This window comes from Elephas maximus, chromosome Y (genome assembly GCF_024166365.1).
Source record: "Elephas maximus indicus isolate mEleMax1 chromosome Y, mEleMax1 primary haplotype, whole genome shotgun sequence".
In the NCBI taxonomy this organism is placed as follows: Eukaryota; Metazoa; Chordata; class Mammalia; order Proboscidea; family Elephantidae; genus Elephas; species Elephas maximus.
In genome coordinates this window covers 14239210-14256356 of record NC_064847.1, presented here as the reverse complement: position 1 = coordinate 14256356, position 17147 = coordinate 14239210, and the positions used below count along the sequence as shown (strand labels likewise).

The 17147-nt window shown below is 38.2% G+C and overlaps 1 protein-coding gene across 1 annotated transcript in view; it reads right to left on the bottom strand.

The window, feature by feature from the left end:
- Positions 1 to 10315, bottom strand: part of LOC126069869 (membrane-bound transcription factor site-2 protease-like) — a 95060-nt gene extending 84745 nt beyond the window's left edge. The window contains exon 1 of the mRNA XM_049873504.1: positions 10231 to 10315. Within this exon, the coding sequence (XP_049729461.1) occupies positions 10231 to 10305 (75 nt within the window). The 5' untranslated portion in view covers positions 10306 to 10315. The remainder of the gene's footprint in view (positions 1 to 10230) is intronic.
- Positions 10316 to 17147: the final 6832 nt, after the last annotated feature.

Genomic DNA, 17147 nt, shown 5'->3' with positions numbered 1-17147 from the left:
GCTTAAAGTGACCAGCTTCATTTGGCCCTAACAAGAGAGTCAGCCTGTTCTATGAAGTTTGAAGCCAGGCATTTGACTTCTTATCTTGAGCTACGAAAGTCCTACATAGCACTGTCTAGTTGAAAATTGTTTGGTGTTAAATATTAGTTGTTTACTGCAGCTATTTTCACCGATTATCTTAGTTTCATCAATTATCCTAGATCTTTTGGGTAACTTGCTCCAGGTTCTACATCTGAAGAATATATTTGACGCACTGAACACTAGTGACCGAAGTCCAGACGAGTTGTGGAATGACATCAGACACGAAGAAAGCAAGAGCTCACTGAAAAGACAGGAAGGAAAGAAAAGACTAAGATGGATGTCAGAGGAGACTCTGAAACTTGCTCTTGAGCGTTGAGCAGCTAACGCAAAAGGAAGAATTGATGAGGTAATGCTTGCTAGAGGATCAGTAAAAAAGAGGAAGACCCTCATGAGATGGACTGACACAGGGGCTGCAAAAATGGGTTCAAGCATAATAACAATTGTGAGGATGGCACAGGACCAGGTGACGTTTTGTTCTGTTTTGCATAGGGTCGATATGAGTCAGAACTGGCTTGACGGCTCCTAACAACAACAACTATGGTGAATGCAAATGGACTACATGTGCCAATCAAATGGCAGAGAGTGGTAAAATTAATAAAAGTACATGATCCAACTATATGCCGTTCACAAAAGAAACACTTTAGACCCCAGGACAGAAATAAGTTGAAAGTGAAAGGATGGAATACAACAGTTCATGTAAATAACAACCAAAAGAAAGTTGGGATAGCTCTCTTTGCCTTAGTATCAGGCAAATTAGACTTAGGCAAAATATGTTAGAAGAGACAAAAAGGACATTATGTACTGATAAAAGGGACAATTCATCTAGAGGATTTAATGATCACAAATACATACGCACTCAACAACAAAAGCAAAAACCCGTTGCTTGCAAGTCAATTCCTACTTGTAGCAGTGCTATAGGACAGAGTAAAACCGTCCCATAGGGTTTCCAAGGACAAGTGGTGGATTCAAATCACCAAGCTTTTTGTTAGCAGCTGTAGCTCTTAACTGTTGCACTGCCCAACATCACTGATAAAACTGAAAGGAAAAAACAGATAGTACAAGAATAATTGGAGACTTCAAGAACCACTTCCAATATTGGACAGAACATCTAGAAAGATGATCAAAAGAAAACCAAGGATGTGAATGAAGCTATAAGCCAACTATACTTAACAGACATACACAGAACACTTTACCCCAAAACAGCACAATGTACATTCTATTCCAGTGCACATGGATCATTCTCCAGGATAGACCACATGTTACATCATAAAGGAAGCCATGATATATTTCAAAAGACTGAAATCATACAAAGTATTTTCTCTGACCAAAACAGAGTGAAACTGGAAAAAAAAAAAAGAAAAACTGGAATATACACAAATATATCAAAATGAACAACATACTACTAAACTACCAATGGGTCAAGGAAGAAATTAAAAAAGAAATCACAAATTTCTTAGAGTCAAATGAAACAAAAGCATAACATACCTAAACTTAGAGGATGCAGAAAAGGCGATACTCAGAGAGAAACTTAACAGCAATAAATTCCTACATGAAAAAAGAACTCAAATTAACAGCCTAATTCAACAATTCCAGGAACTAGAAAGAGAAGACCAAATCAAGCCTAAACCTACCAGAAGAAAGGAAAGAACAAGGATCAGAGCATAAATAAAATTGAAAACAGAAAAGTAGAATGAAGGAAGCCAGAAGTTGGTTCTTTGAAAAGATCGATAAAATTGACAAACCTTTAGCTAGACTGAAAAAGAAAAGACTCAAACTACTAAAATAAAAAAAAGAGGGTACATTGCAACTGACCCAGCAGAGATAGCAGAAGTGTAATGAGATGTTATGAATGATTGTATGGCAACAAAGTTGATAACCTAGATGAAATGGAAAACTTCTTAGAAGCCCACAACCTATACAACCTGACTCAAGACAAAGTAGAAAGTCTCAAAGAGGAGCAACAAGTGAAAAGATTCAATCAGCAATCAAAAACCTCCAAACAAACAAAGGCCTGGGTCAGATAGCTTCACTGGGAAATTTTACCAAACGTTTTCAACAGAATTGACACCAATACTGTTGAAACTTCTCCAAAATATATAGAAGTAAGGAATAGTCCTTAATTCATTCTATGGATAAACATAGCCCTCATACAAAAACCAATTTAGTTTACTGTAAATCAAAACCATAGAATTCTTAGAAGAACAAGTAGGGGTAACACTGTCAGGTATAGCTTTCAACAATGGATTGTCTAATAACAAAAGCACAAACAGCAAAAGACAAAATCAATAAATGGGATCTCATAAAAATTTTAAGCTTTTGTTCCTTAAGAGACTCTGCAAAAAAATAAAAAATAAAAAGACAAGCTATCAACTGGGAGAATATCTTCAGAAACCACACATATGACAAGAATCTAATAATCAAAATACATGTATAAATTCAGACAATAAAAAGACAAATAACCAATCATAAAAGGGGCATTTCACCAAAGAGGACATTCAAATAACCATCAAAGACATAAAAAGCATGCTCAGCACAGTTAGCCATCAGAAAGATGCAAATCAAAACCACAAGACACCATTTCACTTCCACTAGGATAGCTGAGATTTAAAAAACCAAAAAATAATGATGGTGAGGACGTAGGGAAACTGGAATCCCTATCTATCGCCTGCGGGACTGCAAAATATTACAGACGTTGTGGAAAATACTGTGGCAGTTCCTTAAAAAACTAAAAACACAACTACCACATGGTCCAGCGATTCCACTACTGGATATATATCCAAAACATTTGAAAGCAGACACTCAAAAAGAGACCTGTACACCAATTTTCCTTGCAGCACTGTTCACAATGGCCAAAAGGTAGAAACAACCTAAATGCCCATCAACAGACGAATGGATAAACAAAATGTGGTACAAACATAGCATGGAATACTACACAACCAGTAGGAGAAATGAAGTCTTGATACATGCTACAGTATGTATAGAGTTTGAAGACATCAGGTGGAATGAAATAAGCCAATTACAAAAGAATAAATACTGTATTAACTCACATAAATAGACAAGAAAAGGCAAATGTATGGAGACCAAAGTTTCTTAGTGGTTACAAGAGGTAGGACAGAGGGGGAAATGGGGTTAACGGGAATGGAAATACCACACTGATAAACGTTAGGGTTTCACAGACATTTACTGTAATTGCTGTCAATAAACTGTACGCCTAGAAAAAGCTGAATTAGCAAAAACTGTGTGATAGAGATATTTATGATGACTTAAAAAAAAAAAAAAAAGAGTACCTGCTGAGGCTGATTTTGTTCAAAAACTTCATGAGATTTTGGACCTTTGGTTTGGAAGTTTAGGTCATGGCTCATGGCTTCATAGGATATCCCAATTAATTGACCTAATACTGTGTTTACTGCTTCTTTTCTATCTCCTAGTTCACTGTGTAGTGCCTGGGGTCTTAAATGTGTCCAAGTGGCCATCCAAGACACAACAACTGTTCTCTACTCTCCTGGAGCACCAGAAAAATAAGTCAGGGATAGAAGGAAGACATGGGATACGTGGCTATTTACCTCCATGAACAACTGCCTCCTTTGCCATGAGATCAGGAGAGTGGATGGTGTCTCCCTACCATCACTGAACATTTTGATCAAAGATTGTACAGAAGAATCCTAATCAAAATGGGGAAAATATCTGAACTGAATATCAAATCCTGACTGGACTTTCTGGAGCCATGGAAGGTGAATGAATCCCTGAAAAACTATTGTCCTGTGGTAATCCTGAAACCTTAAAACCAAAAATATTCCCTGAAGTCTTCTTAAAACCAACAATGTAGCTTAATTTAGTAAAAAATGTCTGCCTTGAGCATCACGCCTTTTCAAGAACTATCTACATGGGATCAAATTGACAACAAACTTGAAAGGTTAGGCAGGAACCTTAGGGAGTAGTAAGTTTATGTTAAAGGAGAAGAAAACTCAGAAAAGAAGGATGAGAGTCGTTGTACAACTTGAAGAATGTAATCAACTTCACTAAATTGTACATGTTGAAACTGTTGGGGTAAAAAAATTAATCCTCAACTACAAGCTGATTGTGCTCCAAAAAAAGTGAGTTTTTAAGTCCAAAAATGGCTGGGCTTGGAATATATACATATAGTTAAGACTTGCTACTACCCAAAGTGATCTATACAGATTTAACACAATCCCGATCAAAATTCCAACAGCCTGCTTTACAGAAATAGAAAAACCAATCTTCAGCGTTATATGGAATTGCAAGAGGTGCTGAATAGCTAAAACAATGTTGAAAGAGAAGAACAAAGTAGGAGGACTTACACTTCCTTATTTTAAAACATATGATACAGTCATAGTAATCAAACTAGCTTGGTAACAACAGACACACAGACTAATGGAATAGAACTTAGAATCTAGAAATAAAATTACAGATCAATCAATGGTCAACTAATTTCTCGCAATGGTGCTAAGTCCATTCCATGGGGAAAGAAGAGTCCCTTTACGAAACGATGCTGGGAAAATTGGATTTCCACATGCAAAAAAAATGAAACAGGATTCATGCCCCTCACTATACATAAAAACAAATTCAAAATGGATTACAGACCTAACTGTGCAAACTAAATAAAATTCTTAGGAAAAAAAAACGCAGGGGCAACACTATCAGGCCCAGTTTTTAACAATAGATTATCTAATATAAGAAAAAAAACACAAACAGCAAAAGACAAAATAAATGAGACCTCATAAAATTTAAAAGCTTTTGTTCATCAAAAATAAAAGAGATGAAGCCAAAATAGTGATATAGACAGAAACACCATGCCATCCCTCTGCAGAAAAGACCAAAAAACTAAGTAAAACTGATACAAACATCAATTTTGGAACCCTAAGCATCAAATGAAGAGATAAGGTACTAGACCAAGAATCAAGAAAGAAGAAATGGACAGAAAAGAGGTCTCCCTAGACCTACAGCTAACACGGCGCAGTTTTGCCATCTTCAAACACAGCCAGTAATGACCCCAGACAGGGAGTATGGGAAGGCAACTTCACAGAGCTCCCAAAGAGAGAGAAAGTGGTCACACCATAAGCCATCCCACCTGTCCCACTGGCCCACAAAGCGCTGCCACAGCTACAGCACCCCTAGTGCTCAGGTCAGCAGCCACGCTGGGCCTGCACTACCTTCTCCTGCACTTGACCAGCTGCTGCGTGGTGGGAAATGAGACTGTATCACTCCCCATTCAACACCCCCACCTATCTTGCAAGGGGCTGGGAAAGCTCTCCCACTGCTGGACCAACATCAGGAGACAGACAGCACCCACCCAGTCCACCCTCAGCCGCCTCACCAAACAAGTTGTACAGTGAAGAAGGCTCACACTGCCTTTTGCTGCCCTGCCCACACAGACCTGCCCACACAGACAAGGTTGTGAGAACTATTGTGCCCACAGTCAAGCAGGCAACAAAACATGCCTGGCCCACATACCCTGACATATCAAAAGAAAACAAAAAAGCAGGATGAAACAAATGAACACACAATCAATAAATAAAAAAATAATATCTTAGTGTTTTGGAGACAGAACACAATATCAAAACACATAAAAAGCATCATAAGATGGTTCCAGCAAATGATCAAAATAAAGAATCAGATGACCTCCTGGCAGAAGAAAAGGAAAGAGACCTACCTGATATGGAATTCAAAAGAGTAATACTTATGACTCTCCTTGGGATAAGAAAAGAGATCAAGAACAAAACAGACAAATTCAATGAAAGCATAGCCAAAATCAAGGAAAGCACAGATAAAGCAATAGGAAAATAATGCAAGGACAAAAGATCAAGATAAATAAACAATTAGAAATCATATAAAAACAGCAACTAGACATCCAGAAGATAAACAACAAAATTTCAGAAATGAACAATTCAATAGGAAGTTTTGAGAGCAACTGGAAATAATGGAAGACAGAATCAGCAAAACTAAAGACAAATCCAGGGATGCCACTTTGAGGAAAAATCAGAAAAAAAGAGTAATACAAGTCAGCTACAAAAGGACAAATATTATACGATACCACTATTGTAAGAACTCAAGAAAAGGTTTACACACAGAAAAAAACATACTTTGATGGTTACGAGGCTGAGGGGGGCATCACTAATAAGATAGTAGACAAGTGTCAATTTCAGTGAGGGCAAGGGCAACACACAATATAGGGAAGTCAGCACAAACGGACCAAAGCAAAAGCAAAGACGTTTCCTAGACACACTCAAATTCTTTGAGGGACCAAGTAGCTGGAGCTGGGGGCTAGGAACCATCGTCTCCAGGGATACCTAGGTCAACTGGCATAACACAGTTTGTATAGAAAACACTCTGGATCTCACTTTAGTGACTAGAGTCTGGGGTCTTAAAAGCTGGGGAGCAGCCACCTAAATTACATCTATTAGCAGCAAAAGAGAATGAACGAAAACAGACAAAGGAAATTACTAGCCCGAAGCATTCATTACAGGACCACATGAATCAGAGACTCTACCAGTCTGAGGCCGGAAGAACTAGATGGCACATGGATACCACCATCGCCCGCTACGACAGGGATCACTACAGAAAGCCCAGAAAGAACAGGAGAGAAATGTAGAAAAGAATTCAAATTTGTGAAAAGAGGCCAGACTTACTGGTCTAACAGACTGGAGGAACTCTCAACACTATGACCCTCAGACACCTGCTAGATCAAAAATGAAACAATTCCTGAAGCTCATTTTACAGATTCCTGTCCAAAAGCTATGACAAGAAGGCAGGAAGGGAAAGGAAAAATGGATGGAATTCACGTATGCAAGAGAAGTACACTGACATTTTGTGGGGCTTGCAACCAATGTCATGAAACTATTTGTGTGTAAATCGTTGAATGAGAAACTAATTTGCTCTGTAAAGTCTCACCTTAACAACAACAAATAAAGAATGATGTTTTGAACGACGGAAGGGCTTTGCATCAAATAAAATGTTTCACCTTCCTTTGAATTAAAAAAAAAAAAAACTTTACAAAAAAAAATAAAAAGAAAAACTACCAACCCTAGATATTCTTCCCATATATTTGCCAAGACTCTAATAACCAAAATATATGCAAAACTTCAACAACTTAACAACAAAAAGACAAATGGCCCAATCTTATATAAAATGGGCAATGAATGTGAACAGACATTTCACCAAAGAAGATATTCTTATGCCCACCATACACATGAAAAGATGCTTAATATCATTAGCTACCAGAGATATGCAAATTAAAAACACAATGAAAAAATACATCACTCCCACCTAAGATGGTTAAGATTTAAAAAAAAGAAAAAATGTTGGCAAGGATGCAGGGAAATTGGAACCCCAACCATTGCTGGTGGGAGTGCAAAATGATAGAAATGCCGTGGAAAACATTGTGGGGGTTCCTCAAAAAAACTAAAAAGAGAACTACCATATGACCCCCAGCAAATCCACTCTTAGGTATATACAAAAAAAGGAATTGAAGGCAGGGACTTGTACACCAGTGTTCACTGTTGAATGATTCATGATAGCCAAAAGGCAGAAACAACCTAAATGTCCATGAACAGATGAATGGATAAACAAAATGCTCATGCAGTAGGAGAAAAGAAGCCTTGATACATGCTACAATATGGCTGGAGCTGGAAGACATTACTCTGAGTGAAATACGTCAATCACAAAAAGGACAAATATTATGTAACCTCACTTACATAAAAAGGCAAGAAAAGGCAAATGTATAGAGAACAAAGTGTTACCAGGGGAAGGAAAGAAGGGGGAATAGGGTGTTAAAAGTGATGGAAATATCACATTGATTAACGTTAGGGTTGCACAGTCAATTATTTTAATTGCTGTCAGTAAGTTGTACACCTATAAAAACAGAACTTGCAGAATTTGTTTGATACGTATGTTTACAGCAACAAAAAAATTTTAAAACATGCTAGCAGCTGAGGCTGCTTATGTACAATTAAAACCATGGGATTTGGTCCATTGGTTCGGCTGTTTAGGGTCATGGTTTCATGGGACATCCCAATTAACTGGCCTAATATGCTTATTGCTTCTACTTTACTTCCTATTCATTGTGTAGTGTCTAGAGTCTTAAAAGCTTGCAAGTGGCCATTCAAAGCATAGCAATTGGTCTCTATGCACCCGAAGCAATGGAGAAAGTCAGGAATAGGAACAGGATTTGAAATGTGTGGCTATTTGCCTCCATGAACAACTCCCTCCTTTGCCATGTGACCAGAACTGGATGATGGCTGCCTACCATCACTGAACATTTTGATCACAGATTCTATGAAAGAATCCTAATCAAAACGGGGAAAATGCAGAACCGAATTTCAAATTCACATGGACTCCAGACTTTCTAGAGGCACAGAAGGTAGATGAATCCCTGTAACTATTGCCCTGAGATAATCTTGAAACTTTAAACCAAAAATATTCCCTTAAGTCTTCTTCAAGCCAATGCTTTACCTTAATTAGTAAAAAATGTCTGCCTTCAGCACTATGGTTTTTAAAAAACTATTTACATAGGATCAAACTGACAACAGCAACTGAAAAGATTGAATGAAAACTTCAGGGGACGGTGAGATTATGTTAATGGACGAGGAAACTCAGAAAAGGATGAGAATGGCTGCGTAACTCAAAGAATGTAATAAATGTCACTAAGTGGTACATGCAGAAAATGTTGAATTGATGTATGTTTTGTTGCGTAAGTTCTCAACATTAAAAAAAACCTGTTAAGAAAAGAAAAAAATCAAAGTCCTTGCAAAGTACGTAAGCATCTTAAAACTGAACAACTTAAAACAAAAAAAATGAGCAGAAGATTTGAACAGACACTTCACCAAAGAAGGTATACAGAAAATGTGCCCAATCGAATGCTCAACATCATTCGCAACAGGGAAATTAAAAGTCAAAACATACTAAGATACAACTATCCAGTTTTTAGAATAGCTAGAAGTGAAATTACCATTCCAAGTATTGGCAAAGATGTGAGGAAGCTTGATTTTTCATACAGTGCTGGTAGGATTGTAAAATGGCGCACCACCTTGGAAAAAGGTTTCCAGCTTCTTAAAAAGTGGAGCATACACCTACCATAGCCAGTGATTTCATTCCTAGGTATTTAGCCAAAAGAAAAAGACATGCATGTCTATTGAAACACTTGTGCAAGAAGTTAATAAGCACTTTATTTGTAATAACCAACAACTGGAAACACCCCCATGTCCCTCAACAGATGAATGAATAAGCAATGACACATCCATACAATGGAATGCTAGTCAGCAAGAAAAAGGATGAGCTACTGAATCCGAAGTAATTACGCTAGTTAAAGAACTGAGCAAAAAAAGTACATTTTATGGCTATGGGTTCCGTTTATATAAAATAGTGGAAAATGCAAACTAGAGTGATAGAAAGCATAGCAAATGCTCCCTGGGGATGGAAGAGTGAAGAAAGGAAGGAGAAGGGATTACCAAGGTGCAGAAAGTTGGAGGCCTGATGAAAATGTTTATTATATTAATAAAGTACACTTCAAACAACTGTTCAATTGGTATTTTATGTCAAATACATCTCCATAACGCTGGTTACAAAAAAAATGTTATTTACTTCGTTGGTGCTTAATGTGATCCCGAATCAGCATGAGCACCTCGGAGCCTGTTAAAAACGCAGCATCTTAACGCTCTGCCACCGACCTTCTGAATCAGAAACTGTGTTTTAATGGAAATCTCCATAATCTTACGCACATTGAAGTTTGAAGCTACTGCTCAAAATCACAAGCTGATTTAGATTCATCCCAATAAAGGGTCTTGACCTTAAAGGCAATGAAAGGAAAAAAAAAAAAAAAATGGAAGATTTATTTTCCCCACGGTAAACTGCAGCCAGTCTGGCAGGGCTGAGGCCATTCAGGCCGGCCCCAGCCTCACGGAACGCAGAGCATGCACCGCCTGAAGTACGAGTGCTGAGAAGGCAGCAGCCCGAACTGCTAAACCCTCCACTGTAGACATTTACTCCACCTGGCCTGTGTGCTGAGCCGCAGGCAATACGTGGACTCCAGCGGCGTGAGGCAGGGCAAAGGGAAAAGGGGGCATCGAGCGACGCATGGCCTTCCATCTCTGGGCCTAGACCCAGCAGGTATGGTCTCAAACCCGAGGCCCTCACCTTCAACACCAAGTCCATCAGGTAGACCGCAGTCCACCCGCCCACCACCACCAGCACAAGAGACATCGGAATCATCGCGGCGAGTTCCGGCGTTTGCCTCCCGTGATCCGCTACAACTCCAGCGTCTGCGCAGAAACCAAGTGCAACCTTTTCCGCTACGGTGCGGTTTCACTCCGGACCTTCCTGGTGGTGCACGCCGACTGACGTCTGTGCACAGGAAATGCTGTGGAGACGCGTTTTTTTTCCCCCCTTTGGCTCTTGTTTGCTATTTATAAGGCTTTTAGTCTGTTTTCTTTTTCACCTGTGCAGCAGTTAGCTTTGTCACGACTTCAGTACTTTTTGCCCTACTCCTGTCTTCTTTCTGTTTTCATCGGTGCTGGTCTGGGATTTGCTGTTCTTCTAAATCTAGTGAGGGCTTGGACTTCTGAGGTAATAACACGTGCTCTGGGTGGTGGAGTGTGGTTCGATTCACGGAACCCTTATGTATAACAGAAAAAAATGTTGCCAGTTCCAGCACCATCCTCATGATTGTTGGTGTGTTTCAGTTTCTTGTATAAGTCCATCTCATGGGAGGTTTCCCATTGTGCTGTCCCTTTATTTTACCGAACGTGATCATCTTTGTAGGGACTGGTCTTTCCTGATGACATGTCCAAGTAAGCAAGCTTAACTCTCACCACTCTCTCTTCTAAGGAATATCCTGGTTGTAGTTCTTACAAGATTGATTTGTTAAGTCTTTTCATAGTGTACTGGTTTGTTTTTAGTGTGATATGCTTTATATGAGGAGAGAAACGTACAGTTAACGGTATAGTTCGTTGAGTTTTAACAAATGTATACGCCACTGTAATACGCAGTGAAGGTAGAAAACATTTCAATCTGCAAAAAGTTCTTTGGTGTTTTTGTGCTGTCATCACTCCCCACTGCCACTTTTTTTATTTCTTTCAGCACAGATTTGCGTGTTCCTAAAGTTTATATAAATTGAATTCTGCGGTAGTTTTTTGTGTCTGCCATATTTAGTGTAACATATATCTTTGAGATTTGTCCTCCGCGTTTACCTAGTGTTTTTTCCTCAGCATTTTGCTTTAAGTAGTTTGAAGTTTGTGCTGTTGAAAGAGGTGAAGTGCTCAGCATTTGCATATATTGCTACATTAATATATACTTATTCATAGATTGGACTGGAGTAGTGGTTCTCAATCTTGCTTGCAAACAAAATCACTTGGGGGAACTTTTTTTTTTCTGTCCATTTTGGGCAGATTTTTTTTATTGTACTTTAGATAAAGGTTTACAGAACTAGTTTTTCATTAAACAGACATATTGTTTTATGACATTGGTTAACAACCTCATGACTTGTCAACACTCTCCCTTCTCAACCTTGGTTTCCCTGTTACCAGCTTTCCTGTTCCCTCCTACCTTCTAGTCCTTGTCCCTAAGCTGGTATGCCCGTTTAGTCTCATACTGTTTTATGGGCCTGTCTAATCTTTGGCTGCAGGGTGAACCTCAGGAGTGTGATTTCATTACTGAGCTAAAAGGGTGTCTGGGGGCCTCTCAGGGTTTCACACATCTCTGTCAGGCCAGTAAGTCTGGTCTTTTTTGTGTGAGTTAGAATTTTGTTCTAAATTTTTCTAGAGCCCCATCCGGGACCCTCCATTGTAATCCCTGTTGGAGCTATCAGTGGTGGTAGCCTGGCACCATCTAGTTGGACTGGACTCAGTCTGGTGAAAGCCATGGTAGATGTGGTCCATTAGTCCTTTGGACTAATTTTTCCATTACAACATCAGATTTCTTCATTTTCCTTTGCTCTGGAACGGGTGAGACCAGTGGAGTATCCTAGGTGGCTGCCGACAGGCTTTTAAAACCCCGGGCGATACTAACCAAAGTAGAAGTAGAACATTTTCTTTATAAACTACATTATGCCAGTTAAGCTAGATGTTCCCTGAGACCATGGTCTGGGGGAACTTTTTAAAGTGTCCATGTCCAGGCCTCACCCTGTAATACCAGTTATATCGGAATCCCTGGGGCAGAACCTAAGAATCAGTATTATTTGAAGCTCTCTAGGTAATTTCATTGTGAGAACCACTAACCTAGGGAAGGAAAAAATACCACATGCTTTTCTGCATTCTCTTAATATTCAAATCTTTAAAATCCTTAAATTCTAGAAAAACACCAACTATTGAGGACGTAACGCTATCTTAAAGAAGTATTCCAACTAAATAGACCCAGTAACTCCTTTCAAAGTGGAATGCGTAACACCAGTAACCTGTTTTAAAGAGATTGTTCCCAATTTGCCTTACCTTTGTTGTAGGGTAAAAAAAAAAAAAAACACAAAGTTTAGTAAAGCAAAAAGGAAGTTTTATTTGGGATATATCCAAAAAGGCAAAAGTGGGAATTGGACAATCATGCTGGTAGAGCCATGTCTGCCCAAGTCCAGAGAGTATTGCAGAACAGACAAAAGTGGGAAAACAAATAAACATACTGCTAAAGCCATGTCTTTCCAAATCCAAGGAAATATTACAGAACAGGCAATAATGGGAAAACAGACAAGCATGCCACCACAGCCATAGTGTCCAAGGAATGTTACAGAGTCATCAGTATATATTAATATTACAAAACGAGCAAGACCACTGAAAGCTTCGCCCTTTCACAGATTGGCCAGAAGCAGTGACCCTCAGCTTTGACTAGTCTTTCTTAGTAGTCATTGGTATAGGTTTCAGTAACAATAGTTGGGAGAGTCTTCATTGGTCCAACAATTTCTATTCACTAAATGCTAATAGAAGAAAATAAGAATGTAAAGTGTTTTGTGTTTCGTTTGATTGGCTTATGTGAAAGTTTCCCTAAAGATATTTTCCATGGTTGTCCTAGCTATTATCTTTATATCTCAGGGCCCAGTTTATGTGTGCTTGTGAGTCCTTTTGAGCCCAGCTCCAGCTGGGTCACATTTTCTGTGCTCAAGGACGGGGGGTGATAATTCCAGCATTATTTTCTAAGTCACCTTCATGCTTTTCCTAAATATTTGATAATTTAGCAACCAGTTTCTCCATATTCAAGAAACCTGAACACTCAAATACATGTATATATAGTTTTATGAATTGTTTCTAATCACAGTTTCCTATGTGCTTCTTTGAATTTACTTATGTTTGACTTTAAAGTCTAACTGCAATTTTTAACAGTTTTATGCCCTGAGAGAATGCATTTTTTTCTGCGATTAAAAGTAAAGTCATGTCTAAACTGCTTGCTAGGACAAAAACCAGTTACCATGTGGCTAATAACACAAAATATGTAGGATATGAACTGAAATAGGTCAAAATGAATTTTGTAATCCATCTGAATGTTGGTGGTCTCATCAGAGAAACAGCAGTCAAAACAGTTGGTTTAGTTCTCCTAATTTCTGGAATATGGCCACCCAGGAAGTCGGCTGGTGACAGCAGCAGAGACCAGAGAGAGAATACCTGAATACCAAAATATTAGAAGAAAGTTTGACTTAATTCGCAAATCTTTCAGGATATCATCGAATAACTTCAGTTCAATAAAGGGACACATTGCAAAGATCTTATTTATATTATTTTTATTTAGAATGTGATTTTTAAAGCTGCATTGAATGTACACATTGGCTAAGTGCTAAATAGCTGAATCTTAAACATAAATATTTGGTCAAAACATAGTCATACAATGAAAAAACATGAAATATAAAAAATAAATTATAGTAATTTTGTTATTAAAAATAATAGCATTTAAATTTTAAAAATTTGATATACATTCAGAAATATTTATGTCTAGATAATATTAGCTGAAGTTCTCCTCTCACATTTTTATACTCTTTGACAATAAATTATATCAGGGGAAGCAAAGCTGTGCTTTGAAAACAAACTTTAAAACCCCAGGGGCTTACAGCAACAAAGGTTTGTTTTTTGTTTCTATCCAGCATAGGTTGGCAGGAAGTGTGAGTGGGAGAAGCCTCTGCTCCACATATTAAACTGCTGAATGTTATACCATTAGAATGTCTGTTACTGGCAGTTAAATCCCATGGGTCTAGGCGTGCACATGTTATTTCCACTCACACTTCATTAGCCAAAACTAGTCAAATCATTCTGTCTGTTAACATAGTAGTTATGAGCTATAGCTGCTAGCCAAAAGGTTCGCAGTTTGAATATACCAGCTGCTTGTTGGCAACTCTATGGAGGCAGTTCTACTCTGTCCTGTAGGGTCACTGTGAATCAGAATGGACTTGACAGCAGTGGGTTTGGTTTGGTTTGGTTTAACTTAAAAAACAAACCAAAAGAAAAAGAAGACCAAAATGCATTGCCGTCAGTTTGATTCCAAATTGTTGGCGAGGCCATGTGCTACAGAGTAGAACTGCTCTGTAGAATTTTCATGACTGTATTCTTTACTGAAGCAGCTCTGCTGGATGTGTTTGAACTACCGACATTTAGGTTAGCAGCCATTTGCAAATCATTTGTACCACCCAGGGACACTAAGTTTTGTTTAGTTCATTTAATAATGCTGTGGATTTATACACAGCAGAATATAATTCAAGAAAAAATTTTTTCCAGAAGGAACCTAACAGCTATTTTCTAGAAGGAACAGAGCAGCTAGGATACATAGCTTCGGCAAACCTCAAAAATTCTTCTACTACTAAGGTGATAATGAAAATAAGCTTTTGTTTAACTTTTAGCATTCAGATTTATAACTATAAAGGATATTCTTAAAATCTTGTAAATATTATTTTGGAGTTTGATAAGTGAGGATAGGATGTTTTCTTGATACCTCGTTCTACGCTAATACTTCTACTTTTCCTATACTTTACATTCTTTAATATTTCTAGATTAAAGATCATTTGTCAAAATGTTGCTGAGCATGATTTTGGAGTTTTTTTCTGTGTTTGAGAGTGTGAGGTGAAGGATGGTATTTCACAAAATGTGAAGAACTTCTCAATAGGATTTTTTTTTAGTAGTAATATTAATGGCCTAAGTTGAATTAAGTAACAAAAAAATAGATTTTAAAGTTTATTTTAGGGTTGTTTATTGCCACAACATAATGTAGCAAAATAATGCAAATTATTAATAAGTGTTTTTAATATAGCGTAATAGTTTTTACAATCATAATGTTGTAGCAATACCATTATATTGATTCTCTATTGTTCTAATTACAAATATTTTTATTGTTTACTACAGTCAGTATATTCTTAGATATAACTCTGTTTATCCTTTGGTCACGATTTTTGTGGTAATTTCTTTGGAGACTGTCAATTTCTGGTAAATTTTTGGATTTGTCTGAAAATACTTTCTCTACAATTTTTGAAAGTTGTTGTAATGGGTATAATTTTATGTTGAGGGTTCCTTCTGTTTTCTGACTTTAATTGTTAACTATTGAGAAGTCTATTGCCAGCCTGTCATTTCTTGTAAGCAACCATGTCTTCTCTCTAGGTTCTTTCTACTTTTTGGTAGTTTGACTTATGTGTATGTATGTGTGAACCTTATTTTATTTATCGCATTTAAGATTTGTTGGTATGAGTTCGGTTTCAGGTAGGAAAAAGAAATCCAACAGAGGGAACCTTATAAAGAAATTCGATTCACAGATACTAGGTGGCTGAAAAAGGAAAAAAGAAGAAGGCAAGGTATCCCAGAGATGAAAAATTTCCAGAAATTGCCCCTGTGGTTATTAAGGTTTTGTGTCAACTTGGCTAGGCTATGGGTCTCAGTGGTTTGATACTTATGATGTAGTTTGGCAGTTGTATGATGACGTGGTCATTTCCATGATGGAATTTGATATAATACCATCATTTCCATGATAAAATCTGTTGTGAGTAGCCAATCAGCTGAAAGAGTGTTTCCTTGGGTTTGTGGCCTGCATCTGACATAGGTGGACTCTCTGTCAAAGCTCATGGGCATTTCCTCTCCCTGGATCCCATAACTGGCTCCTGTTCATCGGACCTCTGGTTCTTGGGATCTGAGCTAGCAGCTTACCTCAAGTTTTGCCTACTGAACTTGAGATTTCTCCATCTTTCCAGTATATGAGCAAGAGCCCTGCTGCCTGACCTTCTGATCTTGGGTTCATGAGCCCCTGTGGCTATGTGAATCCGGAGAAGCCTCCAGCCTAACCCATGGGCTTGGGACGCTCTAGCCTCTACAACCACGTGAGCCATTTTCTTTGTATAACAATTTTGATATATATTTCTTGATACTGGTTTGGCTTCTTTAGAGAACCCAACCTAAGACAGCTCCTTAGGCCTTGAGGAACAGAAGGGAAATCTAATAGGTAAGAAGAGCAGCCAGTGTCTCAGGAATAGTTGGGCTATTTACCCTAGATGCTTGAAGAAGATGCTCCTACTAGAGATCCCCATGGCTGGGAGAAGGAGCCTCCACTTCAAGGAGATAACCCTAGAAGGTTGAAAAAAGAAAGAAAACTAAAAAGGAAGAACTACAGCCACTTTCTTCTACCCTCCTCCTGCTTACGGTTGCCTACCATTGCCTCCTATTTGTAGAACTTCAGCAGATTCTAGCTTCCAAAGGCACCTGAGAAAGCATTTTGCAGTGATCCAAACTAAGCATTACCTTGCAGGGCATACAAGGAGTGGGTAAGGAACTACTGTTTTTTGTTGTTGTGTGCCATTGATTCTGACTCATAGTGATCCCATGTGACAGAGTAGAGTGCCCCCATAGGATTTCCTAGGCTGTAATCTTTATGGACTTTATTCCGCAGAGCCACAGAATGGGTTCAAACCTCCAATATTTTAGTTAGCAACCACATGCTTAACCACTGTACCACCAGAGGTCTTTCTGGAGCTTTTCGCTGAGTAAGTAACTATCATACTTGGGTTTTTTTTTAAAGATCTGTCATCTTCATCAAAATGTGACAAATTTGCAGCCATTCTACCTTTAAATATTTTCTATTCTTGCTTCTTCTTTTGTAATTCTGATTTGATG